General features: G+C 46.4%; 1 protein-coding gene across 1 annotated transcript; it reads right to left on the reverse strand.

Annotated features, from left to right (window-relative positions):
* Positions 1 to 10,253: 10,253 nt before the first annotated feature.
* LOC138354397 (mucin-4-like) lies at positions 10,254 to 15,228 on the reverse strand. Its single transcript, XM_069308581.1, has 2 exons — positions 13,708 to 15,228; positions 10,254 to 13,553 (listed from the first exon to the last, which is right to left on the reverse strand). The coding sequence occupies exons 1-2, from the start codon at positions 15,226 to 15,228 to the stop codon at positions 10,254 to 10,256; spliced, it is 4,821 nt and encodes a 1,606-aa protein (XP_069164682.1).
* Between the last annotated feature and the right edge of the window lie 2,607 nt (positions 15,229 to 17,835).

Here is a 17,835-nt window from a genome sequence, read left to right on the forward strand (position 1 = left end):
TGTGTAACTGCCACCTTGATGGTCAGTGTTCGAGTCCCCTGGTGGGTTGAGTGTCTAAAAGTTATATGCTTCAAACTTCTGGTTTATAAACAAGTCTGTGCATTGAGCATTGGCACTGAGTTCTCCCATATAACAGGGCCAGATGAAAAATGCGAGAAATCCCTCACTATCTCATTGCCTGGAGAGGATTGGAGTTCTGGTCGGTTAAATACCACAAAAATTCCTACTGCTTTAGGGCTCTGAGGTATGGTGTAGTGGATACAGTGCATAACTGCCACCGTGATGGACAGTGTTCGAGTCCCTGGGGGGTTGAGTGTCTAAAAGTTTTATATATATATATATATATATAATGTATATTGTTATATATAAGTGGGGTACCACCTCCGGTGCAATTGTACGGACCCATAGTCTCGGAGAAGAAAATAAGAGTATTCAGAGAAGACCTTGGTGCCACATTTTCGTGTGCTGTAGTGGAGGTAGGTACTGGCCAGTGTGGCAGCACATTTGTAGTCCTACACCACTTGTTTACCATCCTTCCAAGGAAGCAAGGTGACCCTGTCTGGGCGCTTCAAAAGTTCGTTAGGTCTGAATAGGTGTGGTTCTCTTTGTGCTGGGCCGTGGCGAGGCTCCTCTTGATGATGTCGATGACTACTTCTTGTCTTGCAATCTTACCCTGTGATTTACGACATACCAGACCATGACGACCATATTGGTCTGCCATCGCAATTCTGCAAATGCACCAATGTTCAGTAAGGATGAGGGCGGCAAGGCGAAAGGCAAATCCAATGGTGAAAGCGTCATGATTGATGCAAGTTCCCAGGGCTGCATTGGGCACAGCAAATAAAAAGTCCCGGGAATAGGGTGCTGTTACCGCTAGGCAGTGGGCTTTGTTCTCAGCATTTGGGTTTTCAAGCATTGTGGCAGTTTTTCCATTTTGGGGCTATCCCAGCGGGTCTGCTTGTGGTCTTTTGGGGCTTGTGGTCGGGGTAGAGGGTGTGCAATGGTGTCCCATTGACTGGCTGCTTCGATGAACGTTTCTTCATGAGCTCCCAACGAGTTTCTCATATGCTCTGGTAGGTTCTTCCCTACTAATTCCTTGGCACTGGGCAAGAGGATAAGACAACCCTCACTGGTAGTGTTGCTTGGTCCCACTGACTGTCATCTAAACCTAGGTTGAGTGCCTTCCTGAATATTGGCTTGTGGAGCTCATCATATTCACTTAGTAGTGGGCTGCTAAAAGTGGGTGCTCGATTTAAAAGTACATTAGCCTGGGGTAATGAGGTAAGGTATCTACCTTCTCACTTTGTGAGAAGGTAGAGGGCATCATGGGAGTCCAAGTCCCCTATTCTCCCTTCCATCCTCTTTAGATCGTTAATGAACTTTCTTCAAAGACTGTAGCAATGGCATTGTGGCCCAGAGGTGCTCCATGTTGGGTGCTGTCAGTGGGTTCAATGACTGAGGCTTCTGGTAAAACTGATTTCATTCCATTAACTACTACCTCACTGGATGCAATAATTTCGCACTTGGAGGGGGTTAAGAACGAGACCCATGGTCTCCCCCTGTGTCTTCACCAGCTGCAGGTCTTCCAGCAGGGAGTCTTGTGTGCCTGCCAGAGTGCCATCATCCAGGAATCAGATGTTGAGCTCACTGGACAGTCTGCTTGTGACTTCTCGAACCGCTTTGCAAAACAGGAAGGGTGCAAGTGGGTCTCCCTGTTGAATTCCCTCTGCTGAGGTGACTTCGTGTTTGCCAAACAGGAGGGTTGAGTCTTTGCTGTAGCCTGCTGACACGAAGGCGAGAATGCTTGGGTAATGCTCCTGGACTGCGGTGAGGACTACTTCCCTTTTGACCGAGTTGAAAGCGTTTTTAAATCTAATTTTACTACTGCCTGGTCTTCAGTAAGAAAGTTAATGTAGGCTCGTGCAGCATGGGCCGCTGCTTCACAGCCTTGGGGGACTCCAAACCCCAGCTGGTTGGGTGCAGCATGGTGGCTGCTTCCATTCGGATACTTCTGACAGCAGCCCTTGCAACTAGGCGGCGAAGGGTATTACCGACGTCTGATCCCTCCCCCCTTCTTTTTCAGAGCACAGAGGGAGAGGGATGCACCAAAGAAAAACGACGACTTTCTTACTGACTTGGGTACTTAATTTCCTATTGTTGCTGGGGGTGTTTTGTGTTGTGTGTGTGTGTGTGTATATATATATAATCACGGAATTTCTCAATATTTCTTATGTTTTTCTTCATTATCGATGGTAATTGAAATATCAATTCTCCAAAATTCATTTTTATTTATGATCTGACGCCTGAATGCACTTCGTAATGCTTATTACATTTTCAAAGACTTTGGTTTACACACAAAATACATCACACTTATATTCGTTTTGGGTGAGGTGACAAAGATAAAACAGAACACGAATCAATGGGTATAAATTGGATATGGAAAAATAAGAATGGAAGTAACTACAGAAGGCCTATTGGCCCATACCTCCTCTTGCTGCTTCTGTATTGATTCGGGGTCTTGAAGTGGGTAGAATATAGTTGTGCATTAATTAGCTGTTGATTGCTGGTGTTGACTTTTTTATGTATAGTGCCTCGCTGATGTCGAGTCTCCTGCTATCGCTGTATCTATCGATGATTTCTGTATTGTTTATTAAGATTTCTCTGGTGATGGTCTGGTTGTGGGAAGAGATTATATGTTCCTTGATGGAGCCCTGTTGTTTGTGCATTGTTAATCGCCTTCAGTCTATGCCTTCAAATGCCCACTTGGGGACTGTAAGCCCCAAAGAACTCAATATATAGGCAAGACAACAACGTCTCTTTCCAGGCGATTAACAATGCACAAACAACAGGGCTCCATCAAGGAACATATAATCTCTTCCCACAACCAGACCATCACCAGAGAAATCTTAATAAACAATACAGAAATCATCGATAGATACAGCGATAGTAGGAGACTCGACATCAGCGAGGCACTATACATTAATAATATATATATATATATATATATATATATATATATATATATATATATATATATATTCATTCTATTAAAGGTGTCTAAACCATGAATAGAAAATGCTGAAATTATCCACACAGGTTTTATTCCATTTACGATAAGGTAAGAATTCCTTATCATTCAAAAAATACTCAATTTGTACAACCATCTGCGAGGCCTATTTTGGAAACGGATTGGGAGATCAAGATAAACAAATTTTACGCATTTAAGACGTTGGAGTAACTACAAGATGGAATCCCTACCTCTTGGTGTTCCGACGGTGTGGTCATTTCTAGTAGACTAACTACAAGGTCAGTTCATAGTCTCAAATGTACAAAAATAAGTAGCAGTAGTTCTTGACACTCATTAAGACGTAGATGAGATGATTAAGATGATTAAGACGTAGTTAAATTTTAAAATATTTTTGAAGAATGTTGATACATAATTCTTTCATAGCAATAAAATTAATTTATTGCAATTTACAGATGTAAATATGAAGAACAGGATGCCACCAGCAGTGTCCGAGGACCCCCAGGTTCCTGGTTCACGGCTTGACGAACCAGTGTGCCCAGGTTCCTGGTTCACGGCTTGATGAACCAGTGTGTCCAGGTTCCTGGTTCACGGCTTCATGAACCAGTGTGTCCAGGTTCCTGGTTCACGGCTTGATGAACCAGTGTGCCCAGGTTCCTGGTTCACGGCTTGACGAACCAGTGTGCCCAGGTTCCTGGTTCACGGCTTGATGAACCAGTGTGTCCAGGTTCCTGGTTCACGCCTTGATGAACCAGTGGACCCAGGTTCCTGGTTCACGGCTTGACGAACCAGTGTGCCCAGGTTCCTGGTTCACGGCTTGATGAACCAGTGTGCCCAGGTTCCTGGTTCACGCCTTGATGAACCAGTTGACTTGCTCCAAACACGAGACTTCTGGTACAGCGAAAAACGATGAAGAGTTCAGTAAGTTTATTTTTAAGTTTAAAAGCTGATCTTGTAAACATTAGCAATAAGATTGCATGTGTTGCTCTCCCGCATTCAGTTCAATTAACTGTCAGTTATGAGAAGGTGAAATTTTTAGTGTTCTGAAGTTCAGTCGTCACAATTGGAAGACCTGATTAGATTTGAAGGTAAAAAAAATATATTAAAATCTCATTCTATATATATTACGTTTTACCTCATACTTCTCTCCAATTATATACCTTATATTTGATAATTTATTCCTTTCCAGGAATTGTCCCTAATATCAGGTGTTCAAGGAGGTTACGCCAAATACCCGGGTTCCCTTGTGGGTTAGTCAACTAGACGACGAACACTGTGACGTCCCTCACCATCACGTGATGATGATGATGATGATGGTGAAGACTTCGGGAAAACTCATCATCCTGGCTCGTATACTGTGGCTGGAGAACCTCTAGTTCAACAGCCACAATAAGATATGAAAGTCCTTCATTTTTCATAACACAGAAATGTCCACATGACAGTGATGGTAATTTGTATGCAGGCCTTGTTGACGGCCCTTAGAGCAGACGCTAAATGGTGTATAAACAGACGGAATGATTAATGAGTGGCACAGGAATGATTGGCAAATCACTAGCGACTTCCTGAAGAAACTACAAATCACTATAACTTTAAGAAACTACAAACCACTATAACTTAAGAAACTACAAACCACTATAACTTCCTTAAGAAACTACAAACCACTATAACTTCCTTAAGAAACTACAAACCACTATAACTTCCTTAAGTAACTACAAACCACTATAACTTCCTTAAGAAACTAACCAAGTTCAGAAAATGTGCTGATTCTTCAAGTCCCAGAGGAGGAGTTTTAAGACTGCGGGAAGATGCATGTCGGTAACCTGTCATTTCCTCAGATCACATATATGTGTTGTGTCTCCGAGAAGGGCGGAGACCACGGTGAGGAACGAGGGGGAAGGTTCTACCAAGGTTCCAACCGGTCGGCCTAGCGGACAGCACGCTGGACTTGTGATCCTGTGGTCCTGGGTTCGATCCCAGGCGCCGGTGAGAAACTATGGGCAGAGTTTCTTTCACCCTATGCCCCCCTGTTACCTAGCAGTAAAATAGGTACCTGGGTGTTAGTCAGCTGTCACGGGCTGCTTCCTGGGGGTGGAGGCCTGGTCGAGGACCGGGCCGCGGGGACACTAAAAGGCCCGAAATCATCTCAAGATAACTCGAGAAGATATTCGTACTATGGAAGAAAGGTATCAAGGGTAAGAAAGGTATACAATTTATATAACAGGTATACAAAAGGTATACATTATACATGAACATTTTAGACACTAACATACATGTTTGTGTCTAAACCGCCGCTTGCCCCGTTCAAACCAGAAGCGAAAACCACTAAAAACGTTCCATTCACGTGGGTCTCGAACCCTGGACCACACATTTGTGTGAGGCTGACACACTATGAGTAGTCTTAACCAATACAAACCTAATGGAATGCCTATATCCACGAATGTTTAGATGACAATTTAAACAAAATATGTCTTTTCTTCCACACTGATGTATATTCCTGTTAATTTTTAATGTTATTAAACACAATTTTCCAATGTTTAGTCAGTACAAACCTCTTTTTTTTTGTTACTTTCATAATTTTTGTGCCATTCAAACCCCGAGTATTTTAACCTAAAGACAAAAGGTAATATCAAATACAGGCGAAGTTGCAAAAGCCTGAGCTGTTTGGGCAAAACCATTGTGGCTTTTTAATTCAGCAAAGCCAGATTATTTAGATTCGGTGCAAAATAAAAACTCTGACAACAGAAAATAAATTTCAAAACACCGGCCTCATGTATCATATCACTTGTCATGGTATTTTGATGGAGGGACCATTCAACGCTAGCCTTGGCATTAGCATCTTTCCTATTGGTTAATGGCTCCTGCAGTAGCTACTTCCCAATGGTATAGTGACTGACAGTAGCTACTTCCCAATGGTATAGAGGCTCAGTCAGTAGCTACTTCCCAATGGTATAGAGCCTGTCAGTAGCTACTTCCCAATGGTATAGAGGCTCAGTCAGTAGCTACTTCCCAATGGTATAGAGCCTGTCAGTAGCTACTTCCCAATGGTATAGAGGCTCAGTCAGTAGCTACTTCCCAATGGTATAGAGCCTGTCAGTAGCTACTTCCCAATGGTATAGTGACTGACAGTAGCTACTTCCCAATGGTATAGAGGCTATCAGTAGCTACTTCCCAATGGTATAGAGGCTATCAGTAGCTACTTCCCAATGGTATAGAGGCTCAGTCAGTAGCTACTTCCCAATGGTATAGAGGCTATCAGTAGCTACTACCAATGGTATAGAAGCTCAGTCAGTAGCTACTACCAATGGTATAGAGGCTGTCAGTAGCTACTTCCCAATGGTATAGTGACTGACAGTAGCTACTTCCCAATGGTATAGAGGCTGTCAGTAGCTACTACCAATGGTATAGAGGCTCGGTCAGTAGCTACTTCCCAATGGTATAGAAGCTCAGTCAGTAGCTACTTCCCAATGGTATAGAGGCTATCAGTAGCTACTTCCCAATGGTATAGAGGCTCGGTCAGTAGCTACTTCCCAATGGTATAGAGGCTGTCAGTAGCTACTTCCCAATGGTATAGTGGCTGTCAGTAGCTACTTCCCAATGGTATAGTGACTGTCAGTAGCTACTTCCCAATGGTATAGAGGCTATCAGTAGCTACTTCCCAATGGTATAGAGGCTGTCAGTAGCTACTTCCCAATGGTATAGAGGCTATCAGTAGCTACTTCCCAATGGTATAGCTGTCAGTAGCTACTACCAATGGTATAGCTGTCAGTACCTACTTCCCAATGGTATAGAGGCTGTCAGTACCTACTACCAATGGTATAGAAGCTCAGTCAGTAGCTACTACCAATGGTATAGAGGCTCGGTCAGTAGCTACTTCCCAATGGTATAGTGACTGTCAGTAGCTACTACCAATGGTATAGAGGCTCAGTCAGTAGCTACTTCCCAATGGTATAGAGGCTGTCAGTAGCTACTACCAATGGTATAGAGGCTCAGTCAGTAGCTACTTCCCAATGGTATAGAAGCTCAGTCAGTAGCTACTTCCCAATGGTATAGAGGCTGTCAGTAGCTACTTCCCAATGGTATAGAGGCTATCAGTAGCTACTACCAATGGTATAGAGGCTCAGTCAGTAGCTACTACCAATGGTATAGAGGCTCAGCCAGTAGCTACTTCCCAATGGTATAGAGGCTGTCAGTAGCTACTACCAATGGTATAGAGGCTCAGTCAGTAGCTACTACCAATGGTATAGAGGCTCAGTCAGTAGCTACTTCCCAATGGTATAGAGGCTCTGTCAGTAGCTACTTCCCAATGGTATAGAGGCTGTCAGTAGCTACTTCCCAATGGTATAGAGGCTGTCAGTAGCTACTTCCCAATGGTATAGAGGTTCGGTTAGTAGCTACTTCCCAATGGTATAGCTGTCAGTAGCTACTTCCCAATGGTATAGCTGTCAGTAGTTACTTCCCAATGGTATAGCTGTAAGTAGCTACTTCCCAATGGTATAGAAGCCCAGTCAGTAGCTACTTCCCAATGGTATAGCTGTCAGTAGCTACTTCCCAATGGTATAGAAGCCCAGTCAGTAGCTACTTCCCAATGGTATAGCTGCCAGTAGCTACTTCCCAATGGTATAGAAGCCCAGTCAGTAGCTACTTCCCAATGGTATAGCTGTCAGTAGCTACTTCCCAATGGTATAGAGGCTCTGCCAGTAGCTACTTCCCAGTGTTATAGACCAGGGGTTCTCACCCAGGGGGATATCCGCCCCACTGGGGGGGGGGAGGGGGGAAATTGAACCAGAGACTCTAAATGTTGGAATATTAATTCATCTATAAACCGCAATTCTAAGAACTGGGTACAGAATCTACAGGACCTCACTGTATTGTGTGTCATAGATCAAATTATAAAGATAACTATGTCACTTTTTATCTGCGGAAATATTCCATTTATAATTTTTCATGATTTTTATTGACAGAAGTTGGAGGCCATTATAATATATCATCGTACCCTGTCAAGAACAGGGTACGATGATTCATATTTTGAATATGGATTTACATCCATCATCATCAGTGAAGAAGAAAGACCTCAATGCGATATCTGTGACAAAGCTTTGCCAAATGACTCTATGAAACCAACCAAGATGAAGAAACATTCCCAGAATGTTTATATTCAACGCGAAGACAAAAACATTTTTTTTTTAACGTCACGGGAGAGCTCTTTAAAAAGATGCAGCACCCTTCAATAGAGACTTTCCAAGACCTGAACACCGCGGTTACTGGAGCTGCCAAGGCCGTAGTTCTGGAAATTCCAGAACAGAAACAGAGCCCAGTAGGCTCAGGAACCTGTACACCTGTTGATTGACAGGTGAGAGCCGGGACCCAAGAGCCAGAGCTCAACCCCCGCAAGCACAACCCAGATACAGGCGATGAGTCACAATAACGTGGCTAAAGTATGAAGACCACACCACACACTTGAAGGTGAAGGGACGACGACGTTTCGGTCCGTCCTGGACCATTCTCAGGTCGATTGTCTTGGGAAAGCTTTGCCACAATCTACTTGAGAATGGTCCAGGACGGACCGAAACGTCGTCGTCCCTTCACCTTCTAGTGTGTGGTCTGGTCTACAACCCAGATACATTTGGGAAGCTTTGAGTCAAACCTCGCGCTCTCAAAACGGTGGAAATTGTGTTGGAAATGGATTGGGGGGTTAAAGAAATTACTGAAGGTTCGCTTTCAAACAGTACTGGTCAAAGGAGAATAATTATGTCTATGAATAAGTATATCTTGCGTACACACAAGGGGGCAGCTGAGAATAATGCGTACACACAAGGGGACAGCTGAGAATAATGCGTACACACAAGGGGACAGCTGAGAATAATGCGTACACACAAGGGGACAGCTGAGAATAATGCGTACACACAAGGGGACAGCTGAGAATAATGCGTACACACAAGGGGACAGCTGAGAATAATGCGTACACACAAGGGGACAGCTGAGAATAATGCGTACACACAAGGGGACAGCTGAGAATAATGCGTACACACAATGGGACAGCTGAGAATAATGCGTACACACAAGGGGGGCAGCTGAGAATAATGCGTACACACAAGGGGGGCAGCTGAGAATAATGCGTACACACAAGGGGGGCAGCTGAGAATAATGCGTACACACAAGGGGGGCAGCTGAGAATAATGCGTACACACAAGGGGACAGCTGAGAATAAATAAAGTAATATTTTAACTCATACTTACCCACAAATAATTCTTTCCTCGGTGCTCACCTACAGGTAAACTATTGGGAACTATTGTAAACCTCAGAGTCACCCTTTGATATCAGATCTGGCCTTGTCTATCCTGTGAAATGTTCGAGGTGTAATGTTAGTTACGTGGGAAATACCTCGCGAAACTGTATAGACTCTGTATTTGTGAACACATGGGTTATATATAAGGCTTACCGGTCTAGTCTGCCTCTTAGGCAAGCTGAAGGAATACAATCTATATATATATATATATATATATATATATATATATATATATATATATGTCGTACCTAGTAGCCAGAACTCACTTCTCAGCCTACTATTCAAGGCCCGATTTGCCTAATAAGCCAAGTTTTCCTGAATTAATATATTTACTATAATTTTTTTCTTATGAAATGATAAAGCAACCCTTTTCTCTATGTATGAGGTCAATTTTTTTTTATTGGAGTTAAAATTAACGTAGATATATGACCAAACCTAACCAACCCTACCTAACCTAACCTAACCTATATTTATAGGTAAGGTTAGGTTAGGTAGCCAAAAAAAGCTAGGTTAGGTTAGGTAGGTTAGGTAGACGAAAAAACATTAATTCATGAAAACTTGGCTTATTAGGCAAATCGGGCCTTGAATAGTAGGCTGAGAAGTGCGTTCTGGCTATTAGGTACGACATATATATATATATATATATATATATATATATATATATATATATATATATATATATATATATATATATATAAACTGTGAAGGGCAACCAGTCTAAAGGAGCGGGGATTAACTTTTGTGGAGAAGAAATATATCTCTTGTAAGCTTTATATATTGTCTACACCACTGTCTGAAGCAATATACTCCCTCTCTATTATTATTATTTTAATTATTTTTATTATTATTATACCTGTTTTTTTAGGAGAGAAAACAGTTTTTATGTCGTACAATGTTGAGTTCCTTCTAACACGGAAATTTGACTTTCAGCGACAATGAACATTACGGTTTAGTGTTGGGGCCTGATGTGTTGGGGGCCTGATGTGTTGGGGGCCTGATGTGTTGGGGGCCTGATGTGTTGTGGACCTGATGTGTTGTGGACCTGATGTGTTGGGGGCCTGATGTGTTGTGACCTGATGTGTTGGGGCCTGATGTGTTGTGGCCTGATGTGTTGTGGACCTGATGTGTTGTGGGCCTGATGTGTTGTGGACCTGATGTGTTGGGGGCCAGATGTGTTGTGACCTGATGTGTTGTGGGCCTGATGTGTTGTGGCCTGATGTGTTGTGGGCCTGATGTGTTGTGGACCTGATGTGTTGTGGCCTGATGTGTTGTGGGCCTGATGTGTTGTGGACCTGATGTGTTGTGGACCTGATGTGTTGTGGACCTGATGTGTTGTGGACCTGATGTGTTGGGGGCCTGATGTGTTGTGACCTGATGTGTTGGGGCCTGATGTGTTGTGGCCTGATGTGTTGTGGACCTGATGTGTTGTGGGCCTGATGTGTTGTGGACCTGATGTGTTGTGGACCTGATGTGTTGTGGACCTGATGTGTTGGGGGCCTGATGTGTTGTGACCTGATGTGTTGTGGGCCTGATGTGTTGTGGCCTGATGTGTTGTGGGCCTGATGTGTTGTGGACCTGATGTGTTGTGGCCTGATGTGTTGTGGGCCTGATGTGTTGTGGACCTGATGTGTTGTGGACCTGATGTGTTGTGGACCTGATGTGTTGTGGCCTGATGTGTTGTGGACCTGATGTGTTGTGGGCCTGATGTGTTGTGGGCCTGATGTGTTGTGGACCTGATGTGTTGTGGACCTGATGTGTTGGGGCCTGATGTGTTGTGGACCTGATGTGTTGTGGGCCTGATGTGTTGGGGCCTGATGTGTTGTGGACCTGATGTGTTGTGGACCTGATGTGTTGGGGCCTGATGTGTTGTGGACCTGATGTGTTGTGGACCTGATGTGTTGTGGACCTGATGTGTTGGGGGCCTGATGTGTTGTGGACCTGATGTGTTGTGGGCCTGATGTGTTGGGGCCTGATGTGTTGTGGACCTGATGTGTTGTGGACCTGATGTGTTGTGGGCCTGATGTGTTGTGGGCCTGATGTGTTGGGGGCCTGATGTGTTGTGGGACTGATGTGTTGGGGCCTGATGTGTTGTGGACCTGATGTGTTGTGGGACTGATGTGTTGGGGCCTGATGTGTTGTGGACCTGATGTGTTGTGGACCTGATGTGTTGTGGGCCTGATGTGTTGGGGGCCTGATGTGTTGTGGACCTGATGTGTTGTGGCCTGATGTGTTGTGGACCTGATGTGTTGTGGCCTGATGTGTTGTGGGCCTGATGTGTTGTGGACCTGATGTGTTGGGGCCTGATGTGTTGTGGACCTGATGTGTTGGGGCCTGATGTGTTGTGGGCCTGATGTGTTGTGGACCTGATGTGTTGTGGACCTGATGTGTTGTGACCTGATGTGTTGTGGGCCTGATGTGTTGTGGCCTGATGTGTTGTGACCTGATGTGTTGTGGGCCTGATGTGTTGAGGACCTGATGTGTTGTGGCCTGATGTGTTGTGGACCTGATGTGTTGTGACCTGATGTGTTGAGGACCTGATGTGTTGTGGCCTGATGTGTTGTGACCTGATGTGTTGTGGGCCTGATGTGTTGTGGCCTGATGTGTTGTGGGCCTGATGTGTTGTGGACCTGATGTGTTGTGGACCTGATGTGTTGTGACCTGATGTGTTGTGGGCCTGATGTGTTGTGGCCTGATGTGTTGTGACCTGATGTGTTGTGGGCCTGATGTGTTGAGGACCTGATGTGTTGTGGCCTGATGTGTTGTGGACCTGATGTGTTGTGACCTGATGTGTTGAGGACCTGATGTGTTGTGGCCTGATGTGTTGTGACCTGATGTGTTGTGGGCCTGATGTGTTGTGGCCTGATGTGTTGTGGGCCTGATGTGTTGTGGACCTGATGTGTTGTGGGCCTGATGTGTTGGGGCCTGATGTGTTGTGGCCTGATGTGTTGTGGGCTTGATGTGTTGTGGACCTGATGTGTTGTGGCCTGATGTGTTGTGGACCTGATGTGTTGTGGACCTGATGTGTTGTGGCCTGATGTGTTGTGGACCTGATGTGTTGTGGCCTGATGTGTTGTGGGCCTGATGTGTTGTGGACCTGATGTGTTGTGGACCTGATGTGTTGTGGGCCTGATGTGTTGTGGACCTGATGTGTTGTGGACCTGATGTGTTGGGGCCTGATGTGTTGGGGGCCTGATGTGTTGTGGGCCTGATGTGTTGTGGACCTGATGTGTTGTGGACCTGATGTGTTGTGGACCTGATGTGTTGTGGCCTGATGTGTTGTGGGCCTGATGTGTTGTGGACCTGATGTGTTGTGGACCTGATGTGTTGAGGACCTGATATGTTGTGGCCTGATGTGTTGTGGGCCTGATGTGTTGGGGCCTGATGTGTTGAGGACCTGATATGTTGTGGCCTGATGTGTTGGGGGCCTGATGTGTTGTGGACCTGATGTGTTGTAGCCTGATGTGTTGTGGACCTGATGTGTTGTGGACCTGATGTGTTGGGGCCTGATGTGTTGTGGCCTGATGTGTTGTGGGCCTGATGTGTTGTGGCCTGATGTGTTGTGGGCCTGATGTGTTGGGGCCTGATGTGTTGTGGGCCTGATGTGTTGGGGCCTGATGTGTTGTGGACCTGATGTGTTGTGGACCTGATGTGTTGTGAGCCTGATGTGTTGTGGACCTGATGTGTTGGGCCTGATGTGTTGTGGCCTGATGTGTTGTGGCCTGATGTGTTGTGGACCTGATGTGTTGGAGTCTGATGTGTTGTGGACCTGATGTGTTGTGGCCTGATGTGTTGTGGCCTGATGTGTTGTGACCTGATGTGTTGTGGCCTGATGCGTTGTGGACCTGATGTGTTGGGGCCTGATGTGTTGTGGACCTGATGTGTTGGGCCTGATGTGTTGTGGCCTGATGTGTTGTGGCCTGATGTGTTGTGGACCTGATGTGTTGGAGTCTGATGTGTTGTGGACCTGATGTGTTGTGGCCTGATGTGTTGTGGCCTGATGTGTTGGGGCCTGATGTGTTGGGGCCTAATGTGTTGTGGGCCTGATGTGTTGGAGTCTGATGTGTTGTAGCCTGATGTGTTGGGGGCCTGATGTGTTGGGGCCTGATGTGTTGTGGCCTGATGTGTTGTGGGCCTGATGTGTTGGGGCCTAATGTGTTGGGGGCCTGATGTGTTGGGGCCTGATGTGTTGTGGGCCTGATGTGTTGTGGGCCTGATGTGTTGTGGGCCTGATGTGTTGGGGGCCTGATGTGTTGGGGCCTAATGTGTTGTGGGCCTGATGTGTTGGAGTCTGATGTGTTGTAGCCTGATGTGTTGTGGCCTGATGTGTTGTGGACCTGATGTGCTGGGGCCTGATGTGTTGGGGCCTGATGTGTTGTGGGCCTGAAGTGTTGTGGGCCTGATGTGTTGTGGGCCTGATGTGTTGTGGGCCTGATGTGTTGGGGGCCTGATGTGTTGTGGCCTGATGTGTTGTGGGCCTGATGTGTTGTGGGCCTGATGTGTTGTGGGCCTGATGTGTTGTGGCCTGATGTGTTGTGGGCCTGATGTGTTGGGGCCGGATGTGTTGTGAGCCTGATGTGTTGTGGCCTGATGTGTTGTGAGCCTGATGTGTTGTGGGCCTGATGTGTTGTGACCTGATGTGTTGTTGGCCTGATGTGTTGGGGCCTGATGTGTTGGGGCCTGATGTGTTGGGGCCTGATGTGTTGTGGGCCTGATGTGTTGTGGCCTGATGTGTTGTGGGCCTGATGTGTTGTGGGCCTGATGTGTTGTGGGCCTGATGTGTTGGGGCCTGATGTGTTGTGGACCTGATGTGTTGTGGGCCTGATGTGTTGGGGCCTGATGTGTTGTGGGCCTGATGTGTTGTGGGCCTGATGTGTTGTGGGCCTGATGTGTTGGGGCCTGATGTGTTGGGGCCTGATGTGTTGGGGCCTGATGTGTTGGGGCCTGATGTGTTGGGGCCTGATGTGTTGGGGCCTGATGTGTTGGGGCCTGATGTGTTGGGGCCTGATGTGTTGTGGGCCTGATGTGTTGTGGACCTGATGTGTTGTGGCCTGATGTGTTGTGGGCCTGATGTGTTGGGGCCTGATGTGTTGTGGACCTGATGTGTTGTGGGCCTGATGTGTTGTGGGCCTGATGTGTTGTGGCCTGATGTGTTGTGGGCCTGATGTGTTGTGGGCCTGATGTGTTGTGGCCTGATGTGTTGTGGACCTGATGTGTTGTGGGCCTGATGTGTTGTGGGCCTGATGTGTTGTGGCCTGATGTGTTGTGGGCCTGATGTGTTGTGGGCCTGATGTGTTGGGGCCTGATGTGTTGTGGACCTGATGTGTTGTGGGCCTGATGTGTTGTGGGCCTGATGTGTTGTGGCCTGATGTGTTGTGGGCCTGATGTGTTGTGGGCCTGATGTGTTGTGACCTGATGTGTTGTGGGCCTGATGTGTTAGGGCCTGATGTGTTGTGGACCTGATGTGTTGTGGACCTGATGTGTTGGGGCCTGATGTGTTGGGGCCTGATGTGTTGTGGGCCTGATGTGTTGTGGCCTGATGTGTTGTGGACCTGATGTGTTGTGGACCTGATGTGTTGGGGCCTGATGTGTTGGGGGCCTGATGTGTTGTGGACCTGATGTGTTGTGGACCTGATGTGTTGGGGCCTGATGTGTTGTGGACCTGATGTGTTGTGGACCTGATGTGTTGGGGACCTGATGTGTTGTGGCCTGATGTGTTGTGGACCTGATGTGTTGGGGGCCTGATGTGTTGTGGACCTGATGTGTTGGGGGCCTGATGTGTTGTGGACCTGATGTGTTGTGGACCTGATGTGTTGGGGGCCTGATGTGTTGTGGACCTGATGTGTTGGGGACCTGATGTGTTGGGGGCCTGATGTGTTGGGGGCCTGATGTTTTGTGGACCTGATGTGTTGACCCTCATGTGCTGACCCTAATAGTAATGACCATCGTCATTGAGTGGAAAAGCGCTGAAAATTACATTCTTTTGTCTTTAGCCGAAAATTTAATTGCAAAAAAATATATATAAAATGACTTGGACTGCCATGTGTACACACACTAATCACCTACACACTTCCAAGATGGCACTCTTACCTGTACACACACTAATCACCTACACACTACCAAGATGGCACTCTTACCTGTACACACACTAATCACCTACACACTACCAAGATGGCACTCTTACCTGTACACACACTAATCACCTACACACTACCAAGATGGCACTCTTACCTGTACACACACTAATCACCTACACACTACCAAGATGACACTCTTACCTCTACACACACTAATCACCTACACACTACCAAGATGACACTCTTACCTGTACACACACTAAACAGAGCCACATCTCCCTGGATGAGCCACATCTCCCTGGATGAGCCACATCTCCCTGGATGAGCCACATCTCCCTGGATGAGCCACTTCTCCCTGGATGAGCCACTCCTCCCTGGATGAGACTCATCCATCTAGACAAAACCAAACCTTCAATTCATCCTATCGATGACTGTTATTCGCAATGTGTGTTATTTCATGGGCCGCGTCTGTGATGACGAGGGAGTATAACTGCAGCCAAACAAATTAAAACATCGCACATTCAGGAATAATAAAAATGTTTTTAAATATCTGAAAACTAATCAAGCTATTTTCTGATGGCGCTCCGCTCTGCCTAAATCCGAATTGGTATTTCTGTGGCTGTTAAATTTAGCTTCAGTGCCCGTTAATCAGGTCTGTTGACAGCCAGACTGAAGGACAAATAGTCCAGATGATGAGAATAGTGAGGATGTGGCTTAATTGGAATAGTGGTTTGAGTAGTAAACAATTCACCATTTCTTGGTCAACTATTCACAGTTGACTGGGTAATCAAACATTTGCTAGAGAATCATGAACCTTGTAATGGTGACCCAAACACCATTTAATAGTGAGCCATACACGAGTTAATGGTGAACCACACACTTCACAATCCACACACATATTAACTAAATCATGCGAAAATACATTTTTCCTTGAGTTTCGAAGCACTGGCAGTATGTGTAAGCAAATCTCTAATACATTATGCTGAGAATACTCGGTATTCATACATATGTATGGCTGTGGATCCTGAGTGAAGTAGACTCTATGCATGTTTGAATGTATTTTGGATCATTAAAACACTTCCAATTTTGGGTAAATCAGTCAAATAGGTTTTAAATTGTTGTTGTTCACTCCACCTCCGGGGATTAGTCTAAGCCGATCACGTCAAGGAAATAGCTGAAGAGACGAGTTAATATATTCACCAGCTGGCTAGAGACAGGTTGGGGCACCAGGCACCACTATACCACCTGTCAGGCACCACTACACCACCTGTCAGGCACCACTACACCACCTGTCAGGCACCACTACACCACCTGTCAGGCACCACTACACCACCTGTCAGGCACCACTACACCACCTGTCAGGCACCACTACACCACCTGTCAGGCACCACTACACCACCTGTCAGGCGCCACTACACCACCTGTCAGGCGCCACTACACCACCTGTCAGGCACCACTACACCACCTGTCAGGCACCACTACACCTGTCAGGCACCACTACACCACCTGTCAGGCACCACTACACCACCTGTCAGGCACCACTACACCACCTGTCAGGCACCACTACACCACCTGTCAGGCACCACTACACCACCTGTCAGGCACCACTACACCACCTGTCAGGCACCACTACACCACCTGTCAGGCACCACTACACCACCTGTCAGGCACCACTACACCACCTGTCAGGCACCACTACACCACCTGTCAGGCACCACTACACCACCTGTCAGGCACCACTACACCACCTGTCAGGCACCACTACACCACCTGTCAGGCACCACTACACCACCTGTCAGGCACCACTACACCACCTGTCAGGCACCACTACACCACCTGTCAGGCACCACTACACCACCTGTCAGGCACCACTACACCACCTGTCAGGCACCACTACACCACCTGTCAGGCACCACTACACCACCTGTCAGGCACCACTACACCACCTGTCAGGCACCACTACACCACCTGTCAGGCACCACTACACCACCTGTCAGGCACCACTACACCACCTGTCAGGCGCCACTACACCACCTGTCAGGCACCACTACACCACCTGTCAGGCACCACTACACCACCTGTCAGGCACCACTACACCACCTGTCAGGCACCACTACACCACCTGTCAGGCACCACTACACCACCTGTCAGGCACCACTACACCACCTGTCAGGCACCACTACACCTGAATATAAATACCTATTTATTATATACTTTGAAAAAGAACAAGTTCCTAATACAAGTACATTCTTAGGCTACAAGTACATTCTTAGGCTACAAGTACATTCTTAGGCTACAAGTACATTCTTAGGCTACAAGTACATTCTTAGGCTACAAGTACATTCTTAGGCTACAAGTACATTCTTAGGCTACAAGTACATTCTTAGGCTACAAGTACATTCTTAGGCTACAAGTACATTCTTAGGCTACAAGTACATTCTTAGGCTACA

The sequence above is a fragment of the Procambarus clarkii genome, chromosome 62 (genome assembly GCF_040958095.1).
Source record: "Procambarus clarkii isolate CNS0578487 chromosome 62, FALCON_Pclarkii_2.0, whole genome shotgun sequence".
In the NCBI taxonomy this organism is placed as follows: Eukaryota; Metazoa; Arthropoda; class Malacostraca; order Decapoda; family Cambaridae; genus Procambarus; species Procambarus clarkii.

Coding starts and splice junctions, on each gene's coding strand:
- LOC138354397 (XM_069308581.1), bottom strand. CDS start 15,228: ATGAGGGTCAACACATCAGGTCCACAAAACATCAGGCCCCCAACACAT. Junction 13,554..13,707: donor TCAGGCCCACAACACATCAG/GCCCACAACACT, acceptor CCAACACATCAG/GCCCCCAACACATCAGGCCC.